This window comes from Onychomys torridus, chromosome 12 (assembly GCF_903995425.1).
Source record: "Onychomys torridus chromosome 12, mOncTor1.1, whole genome shotgun sequence".
Classification (NCBI taxonomy): Eukaryota; Metazoa; Chordata; class Mammalia; order Rodentia; family Cricetidae; genus Onychomys; species Onychomys torridus.
This window is the reverse complement of record NC_050454.1, coordinates 34,844,718-34,860,349: the sequence shown is the minus strand read 5'-3', so window position 1 is coordinate 34,860,349 and position 15,632 is coordinate 34,844,718. Positions and strand designations below refer to the sequence as shown.

The 15,632-nt window shown below is 43.5% G+C and overlaps 1 protein-coding gene across 1 annotated transcript in view; it reads left to right on the top strand.

Moving 5' to 3' along the window:
* Nucleotides 1–4,068: 4,068 nt before the first annotated feature.
* Nucleotides 4,069–15,632, top strand: part of Cep97 (centrosomal protein 97) — a 28,470-nt gene continuing 16,906 nt past the window's right edge. The window contains exons 1-5 of the mRNA XM_036203647.1: nucleotides 4,069–4,157; nucleotides 7,178–7,320; nucleotides 10,114–10,272; nucleotides 12,082–12,186; nucleotides 15,430–15,543. Of these exons, the coding sequence (XP_036059540.1) occupies nucleotides 4,115–4,157; nucleotides 7,178–7,320; nucleotides 10,114–10,272; nucleotides 12,082–12,186; nucleotides 15,430–15,543 (564 nt within the window). The 5' untranslated portion in view covers nucleotides 4,069–4,114. The remainder of the gene's footprint in view (nucleotides 4,158–7,177; nucleotides 7,321–10,113; nucleotides 10,273–12,081; nucleotides 12,187–15,429; nucleotides 15,544–15,632) is intronic.

Sequence of the window (15,632 nt, the reverse complement as noted above, 5' to 3'; positions counted from 1 at the left end):
AGGCAATTTAGTTAAAAGGTCAGTGGTTTGATTTTAGATGTCAAATCGGTACCTGAAACACAAAAGTATGTCTGTGTCATGACTGTGAAGGATTGCTGGATTACTTGATCATATGGGAACATCTAATCTTTGGACCTTTTCCTGAGGAACTCAGGGCAGATGAATTAAACAAAACCCTCTCCCAGCTACTATTGTAAACTTGAAAGGATCTGTGCTCCTGAAGTCCCTTCTGTTAGGATCCCATCCTGCCCTCAGTCCAGCACATGCTCAGTGTGGGTTCTTTTGTCTTAGTCATCAGCAGATGCAGGAGATTATGTACCAGCCTTAACAAGCCGGACCCCCACACACACACCTCCCACTCCCTCCCTCTCTCTCTCTCTCTCTCTCTCCCCCTCTCTCTCCCTCTCTCTCTCTCTCTCCTGCTCTGCTCCCTCCCCCTGCTTCCCTTCCCTATCAGGCCTGGCTCCCTTCCCCCCCCCCCATCTTTCCCTCCTAATAAAGCTCTAAACGTACCACTGGGTTCTGTCGTGACCTTTCCATGCAGTAACCAGCACCGATTACTATCACCTTCACCCCACTAACACCCCCAGGTCTTCTTAAATAGGAGAAAGCTGGAGCTGTTCCTTTACCCCTCCCCCACAGTCTTCAGATATTAAAAAAATGTCAGAATTGTCAGAACTTTCACACACACACACACAAATAAAAATAAAATAAATCTTCAAAAGTAAATCAGGAGGGCTGGTGAGATGGCTCAGCAGTTAAGAGCACTGTGTGTTCTCTAGGAGGTCCCGAGTTCAATTCCCAGCAACCACATGATGGCTCACAACCCTCTGTAATGAGATCTGGCGCCCTCTTCTAGCCTGCAGGCATACATGCAGACAGAACACTGTAGCTAGAGTTTTCCTGACTGGCCCACAGTCAGGACAATTCTCTCTTACCTGTCAGTCCCATAGTTGCTCAGACCCAACCAAAAAAACATACAGAAACTTATATTGTTTATAAACTGTATGGCCATGGCAGGCTTCTTGTTATCTACCTTTTCTATCTTAAATTAACCCATTTCTGTTAGTTTATACTTTGCCACATGGATTGTGGCTTACCAGTGTCTTTACATATTGCTTCTCATGGCAGCGGCTGGCGGTGTCTCTCCCCACCCAGCCTTCCACCTCCCAGAATTCTCTTCTCTCTTGTCCCACCTATACTTCCTGCCTGGCCACTGGCCAATCAAAACTTTATTTACACAGAGCGATATCCACAGCAGAACACTATACATAATAAACAAATCTTTAAAAAATTAAATCAGGATATTGGGTTCTTTGATAATGCTTTTAGTGTCTTAGTCTTTTTTTTTTTCTGTTGGTTTTTCAAGACAGGGTTTCTCTGTATAACATTTCTGGCTGCTCACAGAGATCTGCCTGCTTCTACCTTCCTGAGTGCTGAGATTAAAGGTGTGGATCACCACTGCCCGGCTGGGGCTTTAGTCTTCTTCTTCTTCTTCTTCTTCTTCTTCTTCTTCTTCTTCTTCTTCTTCTTTTCTGTCTGAGACAGGGTTTCTCTCTGTAGCTTTGGAGGCTGTCCTGGAACTCACTTGGTAGCCCAGGCTGGCCTTGAACTCACAGAGATCTGCCTGCCTCTGCCTCCTGAGTGCTGGGATTACAGGTGTGCGCCATCACTGCCCGGCCAGTCTTCTTAATAAAACAATTTAGAAACAGACTTGGAAGTTTGAGGACAATGTTATTAGTATCTGAAAGAAAGAAAAATAACAGGGCAGGCAAGCCGTAAACATGAGCAGAGTCTGGAAGAATGGAGATAGAGAAGAGGGAGAGAGAAAGCCATGATTTGTAAGCAGCCTCATGGCAGATACCCAGTAATATGGTGGATGGTGACAATCACAGAGCTCTGCTTGCCTCTGGTGCTGGATTAAAGGTGTGTGCCACCACACTTGGTTGGAATAAGTCATAACAGAAGCAACAATAAATAATATGCAATGGGCTGGCGGTGGTGGCGCACCCCTTTAGTGCCAGCACTCGGGAGGCAGAGCTAGGTGGATTTCTGTGAGTTCAAGGCCAGCCTGGGCTACCAAGTGAGTGCCAGGAAAGGCGCAAAGCTACACAGAGAAACCCTGTCTTGAAAAACTAAAAACAACAACAACAAAAAAATAGTATGCAATGTTCTACTCTTTGAAGCAATCAGAATGTCATGTCTCCACTCAAGAGCAGAGGTACTCCATTCTTTTTACCAGGCTGAAATGGGTTTCCTTCAAAAGGTCTCAACAAATTCCTGGCATCTTCAATGTCTCCTAAGACAACTATAACATTCCTCGGCTCGAATAGTAAAATCATTTAGGAGAGGAGACGAAATCGGGTAACAGATCTCATCCATTCCCACCATGAAAATGCAGAGGTTCAACTCTAGACTGGTTCACTAGCAGGGATAAGTTGTGGACTGGAGTTTTGGTCACACTGTCAGGTATATCTCCAGGAAGGGAGGCTTATTTAGAGGAAGAAAGCACAAGAAACCAGTCCAGCAGTCAGAACTTCCTTCTGGCATCTCTCTACTCTTGATCCAGGACAGGAACCAAGAACACTATGGCTCTGGCCAAGGTCAAGAGAGGAACTGTTACTTTGGTGTGTGGATTTGCTGGTATCCTACCCTAAAATGGTGGCTTGTTTCTGTTACTGGAAATTTTGGGAAGTCCCGTCACAGCTACCACAAGTTACAGGGGAATGTAGGATCTCCTTTTGGGATTCTTAGTCTCATTAAGAATGGACCCAAAAGGAAGCCCAAGGATGAGCTTGCAAGAGTTTAAAAAAAATGTCCAGGGATGGAGAGATGATTCGCTAGTTCAGAGGACTGGGTTTGGGTTTCCAGCACCCACATGGCAGCTCACAGCTGCCTGTAACTCCAGCTCATTTTTGAGATAGAGTTTCTCTGTTTTGTAGCTCTGGTTGTCCTGGAACTCACTGTATAGACTAAGCTGGCCTTTAACTCACAGATGTGCCTGCCCCTGCCTTCCAACTGCTGGGATTAAAGGTATGGGCCACCATGCTTGGCTTGCTTTGTACTTTTACATATAAAATAGTGAGACCATTCTCCAAGTAAAGGGTCTCTTGGTTAAAAGGGGTAATCCTTATTCTTTTTTTCAGAGTCAGATCTTTAGACTGAACCAGTGGGAAACAGAAAAGGTCCTTAAGGGCAAAGATGTCAAAGAGAAAAGGGAATCCAGGGAAGAGGAAATGCTTTGAGAATCATGAACCAGAAGAGCAGGAAGCCTGAGTTACTGGATTTTCCTGAGCAATGCTGGGACTTGGCAGAGTGTCTTTCAGCAAGAGTGGCAGAGAAGTTGGTGGAAGAAAGTGGGAACTCCCTTTGAGTTATTGAGTGACCTTTTCGTCCTAGCTTAATTTTACTTCCACCATCAAGTCTTTCCCAAATATTGTAATTTCTACTACCTGATCTCACTAAGTTGATGGTTAAATTAAAAAAAAAAAAAAAAAGATAAGCTTGTGCCCTTCCAATCCGGCAAAGTAGGTATTCTTGACTTTGGAAGCTATTTTAAACTTCTTTTGAATACTCCAGAAAAAGTCCTGTGCACTTATGTATCAAATATACTCCTTGGTCAAAAGCTCTGTTAAATGTGTAAGAGCCACCACTTAAAACGAAAATGTCTGTTTCTGAGGCTTTAAATCCATTTAAATTTCAAATTTTAAATACAATGTATCCATTTTGACTGTCTCAAAATATTTAGTTTTAGCGAAGCTGAAACCTCTTAAACTTAATTCAGAATTGTCAAAATGGGTAGCTGTCACGGAGACTGTTAGCAATAAACTCTCAAATTGTTTACTTTAAATAACGTCCTTATAATGTGCCAGGTGCTAAAAGTGTCAAATTTCTGAAACACCTGGACCTGGAGTGAAATGATTTATCTGATACAGCTTGCTCACCTATCAGGGTCCCCATTCACGCTCTAGCCTGCGATTCCTATCAGGCAGCCAATTGGGCCGGCTGAGTGCTGTGCATCTTGGGAGTTGTAGTTTGCAGCTCCGCACTGCTGACTACTAGGTCTACAGAACGGCTGAGGACGGTTGCCTGGTGTCATTAGCAAGCGGCAAGTATGGCGGTAGCACGAGCCGACGGGGCTCTGGCTCCGGGAGAAGGTAGGATGATTCCCCATCCAAACTCCAAAGTTTACTTCACTAAGTCATATTAAATAGTTGCTTAGTGTAAAGCGGAAGCCTGGATTTAGAGATGCAGTTTTGGACCAGTTCTTTTGATGTGGGGCTGTAGGCAGCGCGGAGGCGCACTACCTACTGGGAGTTGTAGTTCCGCTCTCTGGTCCAGCTCCGCAGCATTGCGGTGAAAGGCTGGATGAGGGAGGGACTTCAGCCCCCAGGAGCCTTCGCGGTGGCCGGCGCCCCCGTCCCGCGCTCTCCCTAACCTGAGTGGGCAGTGGGTTTAGGACTGCAGCGACCTTTCTGGGACGTTTACTCTGAGTTCCGAGTGCCCACGGGAAATCGGCAGAGTCTCTTTATTTCCTGTGCCCCTCCTCCTCCTCCTCGGTTCCGAGAACGTTCAGGAAGCATCTTATCTGATACCGTATCACAGTCTGCCTGAACCTCTTCCTTGGAAGTGGCCAGTACCCGTGGTAGAATCTGGGGGTGACCCGAACACGCGTTGCTGCCCCGTCATTCTGCAGGCGGGGTCCTGGGGTCGAGTTTGGTCTTTGTTTGGCAGAGCGCAGGCTAGGGGTGCGCCTGTGGCCGGAGATGCCTGGGTGAGGCGCCGGACCTGAGCTTTTGTTTTGGTTACACCGCGAGGCGTGGTGGCAGCTGGCTGGATTGGGGCAGACCCGGGCGGGTAGAGTCGGGGCTCATAACCTTGGGACCTTGAATTCTTGAGGGGAGGCGTTCGGCTGAAAGGTGTGTCGACCCTTCGGAATTGTGTGCGAAGAACGCTGGGTGCGCTTTTCTGGGACAGCCTAGTTTTCATCCTTCAACAAGGGGCCCCCCGACACCTCCCGTGCTAAGAAAACCGAAAGACATTGAAACTTTCTAGGAGAGCCGTCCTGCAAAATTACTTCCCAGGGTAATCCCTGTCTGATGGTAAATTTGAAATTGGCAGTTACTCTGGCCCCGCCCCCTGTGGTGGCTGCCTTTCCTAAACCTCTCTAGCCCACCCAGGCAACAGACAAGAGCAGCGGCTAGCTTTTACAGAGCCACTTTTGAAAAGCCAGATGATATTTTGGGCGCTTTTCTTACGTTATCTCATGTTTTTATGTAGAACAATGTTTATATTGTATTCTCATTTTTTTTTTTTTTTTCCCAGACAGGGTCTCATTATGTAGCTGTAACTGGCCTAAAACTCACAGAAATCCTCCTGACTTTGCCTCTCCAGTGCAAAGATTAAAGATGTGTACTACCACAAGTGGCTCAGCCACATCCTTTTTAAAATTTTTTTATTTTATTTTTATTTTTCGAGACGATTTCTCTGTGTAACCCTGACTATCCTAGAACTCGGGTCTGTAGACTAGGCTTGCTTTGAACGCACAGAGATGCCTCTGACTCGCAAGTGCTGGGATTAAAACCATGCACCACCAACTAACTGTACAGCTTTTTTGTTTTGTTTCAAGACAGGGTTTCAGTATGTGGCTCTCCGGCTGTCCTGGAACTCAATATATAGACCAAGCTCCTCTGTCTCCCGAGTGCACCACTGCGCCTGGTTGTCCTCCACAATTCATAGAGTGGAAAAGTGAACTCAGTGATTGCACATATAGAGGAAAGACATTGGAGGACCCTGAGGAGGCAGCAAGCCTCTAGGAGAGAGGTCTCAGTTACCAAACCCGCCAACACCTTAATTTGGGGAGCTTTTAGACTGGAAAAAGAAAGCAGAAAAACTTGTCTATAGTGGTTAACCAGGGGAGCTGTAGTCTGAGTTCATACTACCATGCTTTATTGAGCACTGTCAGGTCTGAGGCCAAGTACCAATTGTTTGGCTTCTTCACACCAACCTTGTGAAATCAGAGAATCGTTTATTCTATCGATTAACTATACTTTGATTTTCAAAATATTTAGAAGTGACTGGGGAGATAGTTTGGTTGGTATAGTGCTGGCTGTGCAACTGTGAGGACCTGAGTCCAATCCTCCAAACCCAAGTAAAAAGTTAGTCTCAGTGCTGGGAAGGTGGATACAGGCAGATCCTTGGGGCTTGCTGGCCGCCCTGCCTACCCTATTTGATGAGTTCCGGGCCAGTGAGAGACCCTGCCTCAAAAAAACACAGTGAGGGCTGTAGAGCTGGCTCAGTGGTAAGAGCGCTCTCTGGAGCATGGGGGCTGGAGCTGAAATCCCTGGCATCCCTGTGAAAAGCCTCCAACGCCCGGAACCCTGGTAAATGCCTGTAATGCTATGGAGGCTAGCTGACTTCCAGTATAGCTCTAGACCTCCAGGTTCAGCGAGAGAGTGTTCAAGAGCATAAAACAAGTGACAGCACAGGACACCCAGCATTTTCTTCAGGCCTTCCTGGGCATCCATGATGTGCCTCCCTCTCCCCCATACACACTACTTTGGGCACTTAAAGATACGCTTGTAGTTAGGTTATAAACAGTTTGATCTCTATAAAAAGTGCAGTCCTAGGGCCCGATGTGGGGATAGCTATAATCCCAGTACTTGCGAAGTGGAGGACACATCAGGAGTTCAAATCCAGCTTCCGGCACATAGAGAGTTTATGCTGGCATGGCCAGCTTCAGACTCTGTCTCAAAATACACAAAAGAAAACAACAGCAAAAGAAAAACACTCCAAAACAAAGAAATAAAATTGAAGAGTAACAAAGGGGAAAATAAAACCCAGAAAACAACAACAGCAACAAAAAAGACCCCTCCCCCCCCAAATGAAAAACTCAGAAATGTAAGCCCTAATTTTAAAATACTATTATTAGGTAAAAAATAGGAGAACCTCAGGGCCTTGCGTGCTAGGCAAAGGCCCTGCCTCTGACCTATACTCCAGTCTGTAACTTATAAATTCCGAAGAAAAATGTATCCTCATAGCTCTGGATTGCTATAGTTTTAACACTTATTGTGCTCTGGTGTATTTTAAAATATGTGTACATAATTTTTTTCTCAGTGTCAAATGCTAAGCTCAGCTGTCGTATTTGCTTTCTAACAAGGTGTCTTCTCTTCTTAAGGATCAGTGGTGAACTGGTCAGGGCAGGGACTACAGAAATTAGGTCCCAACTTGCCCTGTGAAGCTGATGTTCACACATTGATTCTGGATAAAAATCAGATTATTAAACTGGAAAATCTAGAGAAATGCAAACAGTTGATACAGGTGAGTATGTTACATAAGACTAATTTATTACTAAATGAAACCAAAAAGTTATTCTACATGCCCTGACAGCAGGAAATGTTGCCTTAAAAGTTTATATGCTAGCTTCTGAAGACGATACATGTATTACGTTTATAGTGGTCTAGAAAGAGAAGCATTGTTGAAAAGTGGAAACAGGGTCAGCAGTGTGTGGCTCAGTAGGTAGGAGTGCTTGCTCGAAGGCCTGAGTTGGCTCTCTGTGTGCCACAGGGCGGAGGGAGAGAACTGACTCCTGAGAGTGTGCTGGCGATGTTTGCATGTGTGCTCTTGCTTAAGATTTGCTGCTTGAACACACACACACAGGCTCTCTAAATACTTTAAAGTTCTTGTTTATTTGACTTTTTACTTATGGGTATTTGTGTATATCTGTATGAATGTATGCCACATGTGTGTGAGTACATGCAGAAGCCAGAAGAGGGTATCCGATTTTCTGGAGCTGGAGTTATATACATGTGGTGAGCCACCTGACTTGGGTGCTAGGAACTGGACTCTGATCCTCTGGAAGGACAGCAAGTGCTCTTAACTGCTAAGCCATCTTTCTAGTAATATATATCGATCTCTCTGTCTCTGTCTCTGTCTCTGTCTCTGTCTCTCTCTCTATATATATATAGTATATGTTGACAAAATATTGTCTTAACATAATTTTTACTTCATATCGGGGTAAAGAGTTTACTCATCCAAGAATGCTGGGGATGTACTTGAGTACTAAGAGTACACGCTTGGCATACTCAAAGCCCTAAGTTTAACCGTCAGTACTGCCAAAACAAATGAACAAACAAAAAAGAAGCGTTTATTTGGTCCCTCTTAGTATACTTAGCATTGACCTAGTTTTGACTGAACAGATGAAGACGGTTTTTGGGGAGCGTATATTTTCAAGTTATTGATCTGTTAAGAGTGTCTTTAGCACTGGCTCTGCAAACACCAGAGGTGGGATTTGGATCCCCAGCACCCACATGAGAAGCTGGGCATCAATGCATGTAGTTTACATTTAACGCAGTCGTTGGAGGGGAGAGATGGGCAGATCCTGAGAGCCAGCTGGCCAGCCAACTTAGCCATCACGGTGAGCTTCCAGTTCAGTGAGAGCCTGTCTCAAAGCAGTCAGGCAGAGAGTGCTGGGGAGGCACCCAGCGTCCTGCTCTGGCTTTCCCAGTGTACAGATGGGCATGTGCACCCATACACTCACGTACATGCAACACATAAACGTACACCATCCACACACAGATATCTTTAGTAATTGACAGAAGTCTCATTCAGCTTTATCTGCACTTTGTGTAAGCATACGTTGACTATGCATAACACTGGGCTTCGTTTTTTCTGGATATGTATATAATATACTTCTATCACATTCATTGCCATTGGCCTTGTTTCTTTCTACTCCCTCTAATCCCTTCTCCTCTTGAGTGGCCTCCTGCTTTTTCATGGCTTCTTCTCATCCTCTTCCTTCTCATTCTTCCCTGCCCCCCTTTTTGTGATCCAGTGAATTTCATGAGGGGCATGAGTGAGAATCTGTTTGCAGGAGCATAGACACCTTACCAGTGGCTACACCCCCGAAGAAAATGTTTTTCCCTCTTCCTGTCTAGTAATTACTAGACTGTCTAGTAATCCTCAGGGATGGGTAGGGCCTTCCAAGCTCCTCTCCTCACCTCCAGCTTGTGGAGGAGCCTGATCTTATGGAGGAGCTCATTGTTATTTGTTTGTTTGTTTGTTTATCTATTTATTTATTTATTTATTTGTTTAGACAGGGTTTCTCTGTGTAATAGCCCTAGCTGTCCTGGAACTCACTCCATAGCCCAGGCTGGCCTCAAACTCACTGAGATCCACCTGCCTCTGCCTCCCTAGTGCTGGGGTTAAAGGCGTGCACCACCACCGCCACCTGGCTAAGAGGAGGAGCTCATCTGCAGGAGACCTTGTGCTGCTTTGAGTTCAAGAGGACAGACAGCCTGCTGGGTGGTGGTGATGGTGGTGATGGTGGTGGTGGTGGTGGCGGCGGCGGCGCACACCCAGTACTGGGAGGCAGAGGCAGGCAGATCCCTGTGAGTTCTAGGCGAGCCTGGTCTACAGACTGATTTCCAGGACACCTAGAGCTACACATAGAGAAACCCTGTGTCCAAAAACCAAAAACCAAAAAAAAAAAAAAAAAAAAAGGGACAACAACCATGTCCTCCCCAGAAGTCACAGTATTCCATACCATTCCCCTCTTTCCCCTGCACTCCTGGAGCCTTGGCGGGATGTGATAGATGCCCCACCTGTGACAGGGCATTTAGCAGCTCTTCATTTGTTTCCTGTACTTTGATGGGTCGTGAGTCTCTGTAGCCACCACTACTCACTGCAGAGGAAGCTTCTCTGACTTGAGCTGACAGCAGCAGCATTGTTCTGTGGGGTATGTGTAGTTATTTAGAAGGCAATTTGATAACAATGTGATAGCTACATGATGTCCATTTCGCAAAAATCATCAGTCAATTCGTCACAGGGCTTGTCATCCCCAGCCTCGGGTTTTTGGCTGGTTCACAGTAACTCACGTGAATTCCCTCCTGTGGAGCAGGCTCAGTTGGTTGCCTCCTAACAGGCTTTATATTTTTTGTTGATTAGAACAACAAACTCTAATAGTTACACTGTAGGTAATAGGTGTATATAATAGGTGTAAAAATATAAATTTGTTTTGTGTATTTGGCAATGTTTGGTCATCTACCATAATGTGAAAGTAATAGGTGTGGACATATACATTTGTTTCTAGGAATAATAATGTTCCCTTTTCAGTTGTCAGTGGCTAATAATCGGCTGGTTCGGATGATGGGTGTGTCCAAACTGACTCAACTCCGGGTCTTAAATTTACCTCACAATAGTATTGGCTGCATGGAAGGGCTGAAGGACCTAGTCCATTTGGAATGGCTGAATTTAGCAGGAAATAATCTGAAGGTGAATGGCTTTCTTTTTCTTTTTCTTGGTAATTTACTTTTGAGATTTTTTTTCATAACTAATTGTTCTCTGTGAAAAAGAAACTTGGCAAGTATAGAAATAAGCAGACTAAAAAATGAAAATGACTACTTCTATAATCTGTGTTGACATAAACTTTAAAAAGCCTCCATTTTGAACATATATTACAGTATAGTATTCTTTTACATGTGAACAGAGAATCCATATTATACTTGACGAAAGTAAATCAAATACTAGAATGATGAGGAAAGAGATTCTTTCCTACTGAGTTTAAACTTTAAGTAAATTTTAATGGTACATGGAAAAACTTTTTTTTTTAAGTCAAGAGATCTGGATCTGTCTGCTCCTACTTCTGCCACACAGGAACTTCATTTTGGAGACGTTAATAAACATTTCTCTAGCTAATAAACATGTCTGTATCTATTTTCTGCTGTGCTAGGTGAGGGACTAGAGTAAAGGATAGTAACTGTTGCCTTTCCTGACAGCTGCAGTATGGGAGGTGCTTTTCCGAGACCTTGTGTGTAGTAAGCTCATGTCAGCTGTGAAGTAGGTATTATTATTATACTTACTGTGTAGATAGAGAAATGGAAGCCCAGAGAAGCTAATACTTATCCAAATTCATGCATCCAAGAAGTTGTGGAGCCTGAAATTTAAAAAAAAAAAAAGTGTATTTTAATTCATTCTTGGAGAATTTCACACAGCATATAGCATATTTAGATTATATTCATCCCCTACTCCTTCCCTAACTTTCTCCAGATCCATCCCCACCTCTCTATCCAACCTGATGTCATCTCTTTTTCTCTTTTTAAAAATAACCCATTGAGTCCAGTTTATGCTCTCCATATATTCCTGGGTGGGGTGCCATCCACTGGGTGGGGTGCCATCCACTGGGTGGTGGTTGACTTACTTATTAGGAGCCACACTCTCTCTCTCTCTCTTTCTTTTTTTTTAGATTTATTTATTTATTATGTACACAGAAGAGGTTGCCAGATCTTATTACAGATGGTTGTGAGCCACTATGTGGGTGCTGGGAATTGAACTCAGGACCTCTTGAAGAACAGTCGGTGCTCTTAACCTCTGAGCCATCTCTTCAGCTCAAGAAGCCACACTCTTTTTCTTTTCTTTCTTTCTTTCTTTCTTTCTTTCTTTCTTTCTTTCTTTCTTTCTTTCTTTCTTTCTTTCTTTCTTTCTTTTTTTTTGAGCTGAGGATCGAACCCAGGGCCTTGCACTTGCTAGGCAAGTGCTCTACCACTGAGCTAAAGCCCCAACCCCCAAGGAGCCACACTCTTCAGGACAACTGATTCTCCCTTTCTCAGAAGCCATTAACTGTCCACAGGTCCTCAGGGGTGGGGCTTGGAGCCCTTCTCCCTCTGTGATACACTGTTGTCTGGCTCGCTCTTATGCTGGTCTTGTGCAGATAACCAGAGCTGCTTTGCGGTCAGGAGTGCCGTGGTCCTGTAATGCCTAGAAGATGCTGCCTTGCTCTGGTCCTCCCTGACCACAGAGTCATTCTAAGTTTGTAAATTCTTTTCTCTGCTAACAGTTAGATTTCACTGAAGTTTCTTTGGGCTATAAATATTTGGGATGGTATGGATTGCTTGGTATCCTTGAAAACTTGCACCATGGCTACTTTCTAAATTTTGCTCCCCCTTCCTCCCCTTGTCTTGCTCAGCTCTGCTGCTGTGCTTCTAATGACAAGAGGATGCAGGGGAGTCAGCTATAAAGACTTAGGGATTTTTTTTTTTTTAAATTTTAAGTGCACTGCATAATATGATGTTTTTCTTGTAATAGACCATGGAGCAAATCAACAATAGCTGTACAGCTCTACAACACCTTGATTTGTCAGACAATAACATACCCCAGATAGGTGATCTGTCAAAACTGTTGTCCTTGAAGGTAAGTGGATCTTCTGTTACTTTTTAAAAATTATCACAAACTAAAAAAATTACTAAAAATGTGGTCTAATTGTCATAAACTCAGCTTGCCATATACTGTATAATAAGAACCTCTCTCTTTCTCTCTCTCCTTTTTTTTTTCTTTTTTTCTTTTTTTGGTTTTTTGAGACAAGGTTTCTCTGTGTAGCTTTGCGCCTTTCCTGGAACTCACTCGGTAGCCCAGGCTGGTCTTGAACACACAGAGATCCGCCTGGCTCTGCCTCCTGAGTGCTGGGATTAAAGGTGTGTGCCACCACTGCCCGGCTTCTCTCTCCTTTTGAAGGGGTCTCCCAGTAAAGCCCAGGCTAACCTCCCAGGGTCACCATGATCTTTCTCCCTCTTTCCAGAATTCTGGAATTACAGTGTTTGCCGCTATGCTTGCCAGGTTGTCTTTGTTGTAAAAACTTAGGAAATTTTATTTTTCTTTTTCATTTTGGAGACAAAGTCTCACTGTATTGCCCTGGCTATTTCTGGAACTCCTGAGCTCAAGAGATGTACTCTTGAGACATAAGAGTGCTTAGGCCTCACAAATTGATTGTTAGTTCCTATAAGTGATTTATTTACTTTATGTAAAAATAGTCATTATAGTTAGTTACTTCTTATTTCCCATTCTCTGAATGTAATGCATTCCCTTCATTTTAAGCTAGCTAATGCTAAGGACTTTAGTAAATATATAATATTCTGTAATCCATCCTAAAGTTAACTTTTTTTTTTTTTTTTCCTGAGATAGGGTCTCTCTGTTATATAGCTCTGTCTGTCAGTCCTGGAACTAGCTATGTAGATCAGGCTGGGCCTCGAACTCACAGAGATCCATCTGCCTCTGCCTCCCTAGTACTGGGATTGAAGACATGTGCCACTACGCCCAGCTTTAGATTGCTTTTTAGATGAGGTATCACTGTGTTGTCTAGGTTGGTATTGAACTTCTGGGCTCAAGTGATCCATTTGCCTAAGTCTTTGTCCACCGGTCTGTTTGGTGTGTGTGTGGGGTTTTGTTTATGTGTTTATTTTTTTCCTGTTCTCAAGGATGCTGTTTTCAATACCAAGTATAATTTAATTAACAAAACTAATTTCACTTAATAAGCGTGATAAACATGGAGGGTAGAGAGATAGCTCAGTGGTTCAGAGCATTGGCTGCAGTTCCTGAGGACCTGGGTTTGATTCTCAGTATCATATGGTGGCTCACAACCTTCTGTAATCCTAGTTCCTGGGAACCTAAATCCTTCTTCTGACCTCCACAGGCATAGGCACGCACATGGTGCACAGACATACAAGTAGGCAGAACACCTACATACATAAAATAAATGATAAAAATCTAAAAAAAAAAAAATATGTAAAGTTTTTTTTCTGTATTTTTGCTTCATTGAATATTATTAGCACCGGATAGGTTCTTCAAGCCTTAGAAGTGGAATCTGAAGCTTTATTTTTCCTACATCTTGAGCAGAAATAATTTTATAGCAACAATAATTCTAAACAATTTGATGTATCCAACTGTCCCAATAAATGCCAAGAGAACTCAAAGGAACTATAAGATGATTGGATATTTTGTGCATTCTTTCCTTTTGTTATAACCTTTTTTTCCTGGAATAGATATATGAATAGCTAAACAGAATCCTGAATGTTTAGAGTATCTTAGACTTATTCTTTTTAACAGGTTTATTTGTTTTATGTGTGTGGAGGTGCCCGGATGTCTGTGTATAGTTTGTGTGCACACAGTGCCCCAGAAGACAGAAAGGGCCTTGGCTACCCTGGAGCTGGAGTCACAGGTAGTTGTGAGTTCTGGTATGGAAACTAAACCTAGGTCTCTACAAGAGCAGTAAGCACTCTGAACCACTGAAACATCCCTCCACCCCTTGGACTTCTTCTTTTTTTTTTAAAGATTTATTTATTATGTATACAGAAGAGGGCGCCAGATCTCATTATAGATGGTCATGAGCCACCATGTGGTTGCTGGGAATTGAACTCAGGACCTCTGGAAGAGCAGTCAGTGCTCTTAACCTCTGAGCCATCTCTCCAGCCCTGGACTTATTCTTTATTGTTGCTGACTTAATATGGGTCAGCTATGTCTGTAAGCGATAATTTCTGCCTTTCTTTGGCTTCAACTAAGCAAAAAAATGTAGTTTTAAAGTATGAATTGTGGCTTCTCTGTCTCTCTTGCAAAATTTACTTTCTACATGATTGTTTTATTTTATGTCCGTGTGTGTGTGTGTGTGTGTGTGTGTGTGTGTGTGTGTGTGTGTTAGATGTGGGTGTGGTGCATGGACATGAGTGTAGTTGAACACACCTGTGTGCGCACGTGGTGGCTAGAACAGGATGTCGGGTGTCTTCCTCATCCCTCTCTATCCTAGTACTTTGAAATAGTCTATCATTGAACTGGAAGCTCACTCTTAGCTGTTGGCTGGATGGCCAGAAATCCACTTATTTCTGCCTCTAGTGCTGGGGTCACAGGTATGAACCACTATTCCCAGATTTTTTTATGGGTGCTGGGGATTCGGTAATAGGTCCTCATAGTTGTAGAGTAAATACCCTTATCTACCACGCTCTCTCTCCAGCCCTTATTTTGATGTGGGTTTTTTGTTGTTTGTTTTGTTTTTTAGGGTTTTTCGAGACAGGGGTTTCTCTGTGTCGCCCTGGCTGTCTTGGAACTCTCTCTGTAGACCCAGCTAGCCTCAAACTCAGAGATCAGCCCGCCTCTGCCTCCCCAGTGCTGGGATTAAAGGCATGTACCACCACACCCATCTTTCTTTTGATATTTTAAATGGAAATGAATAACTATTTGGAAATTGCTTTGTGTATTAAGGTAAATTGCATAGCATGCTAGTGTATCATAGCATAGCTAGGTACTACATCAACTATGTGTTCTCGGATAAGTCTTAAACCCTTGTTGGGCTAAAGACCACTTAGGAATCTTCTAAGTATTAATCTTTGATTTATGTGCGATGAGAAGTATAACAGAATAGATTTTTTTTTTTTGCAAGACAGGGTTTCTCTGTGTAGCTTTGTACCTGTCCTGGATCTCCCTCTATAGTCCTGGCTAGCCTCGAACTCACAGAGATCCGCCTGGCTCTGCCTCCCGAGTGCTGGGATTAAAGGTGTGTGCCACCACCTCCCGGCAGAATAGATGTTTTTATTCTTTCATACACCATTTTGGCATTGTCAAGTCAATTTATTGATAATTTGTTGACTTGTATTTTTTTTCTCTTTCAAGACCTTGCTTTTACATGGGAACATCATCACTTCTCTTAGAATGGCACCTGCGTATCTACCCAGAAGCCTTTCTATATTGTCTTTGGCAGAAAATGAAATCCGCGACTTAAATGAGGTAAAATGTGACTCTGGGATATTTCCTTTTGGGATCCAGGAAGGGGAAGTCTATTTATGCTTTATTAGCTAATTAGGTACCTTTATTAG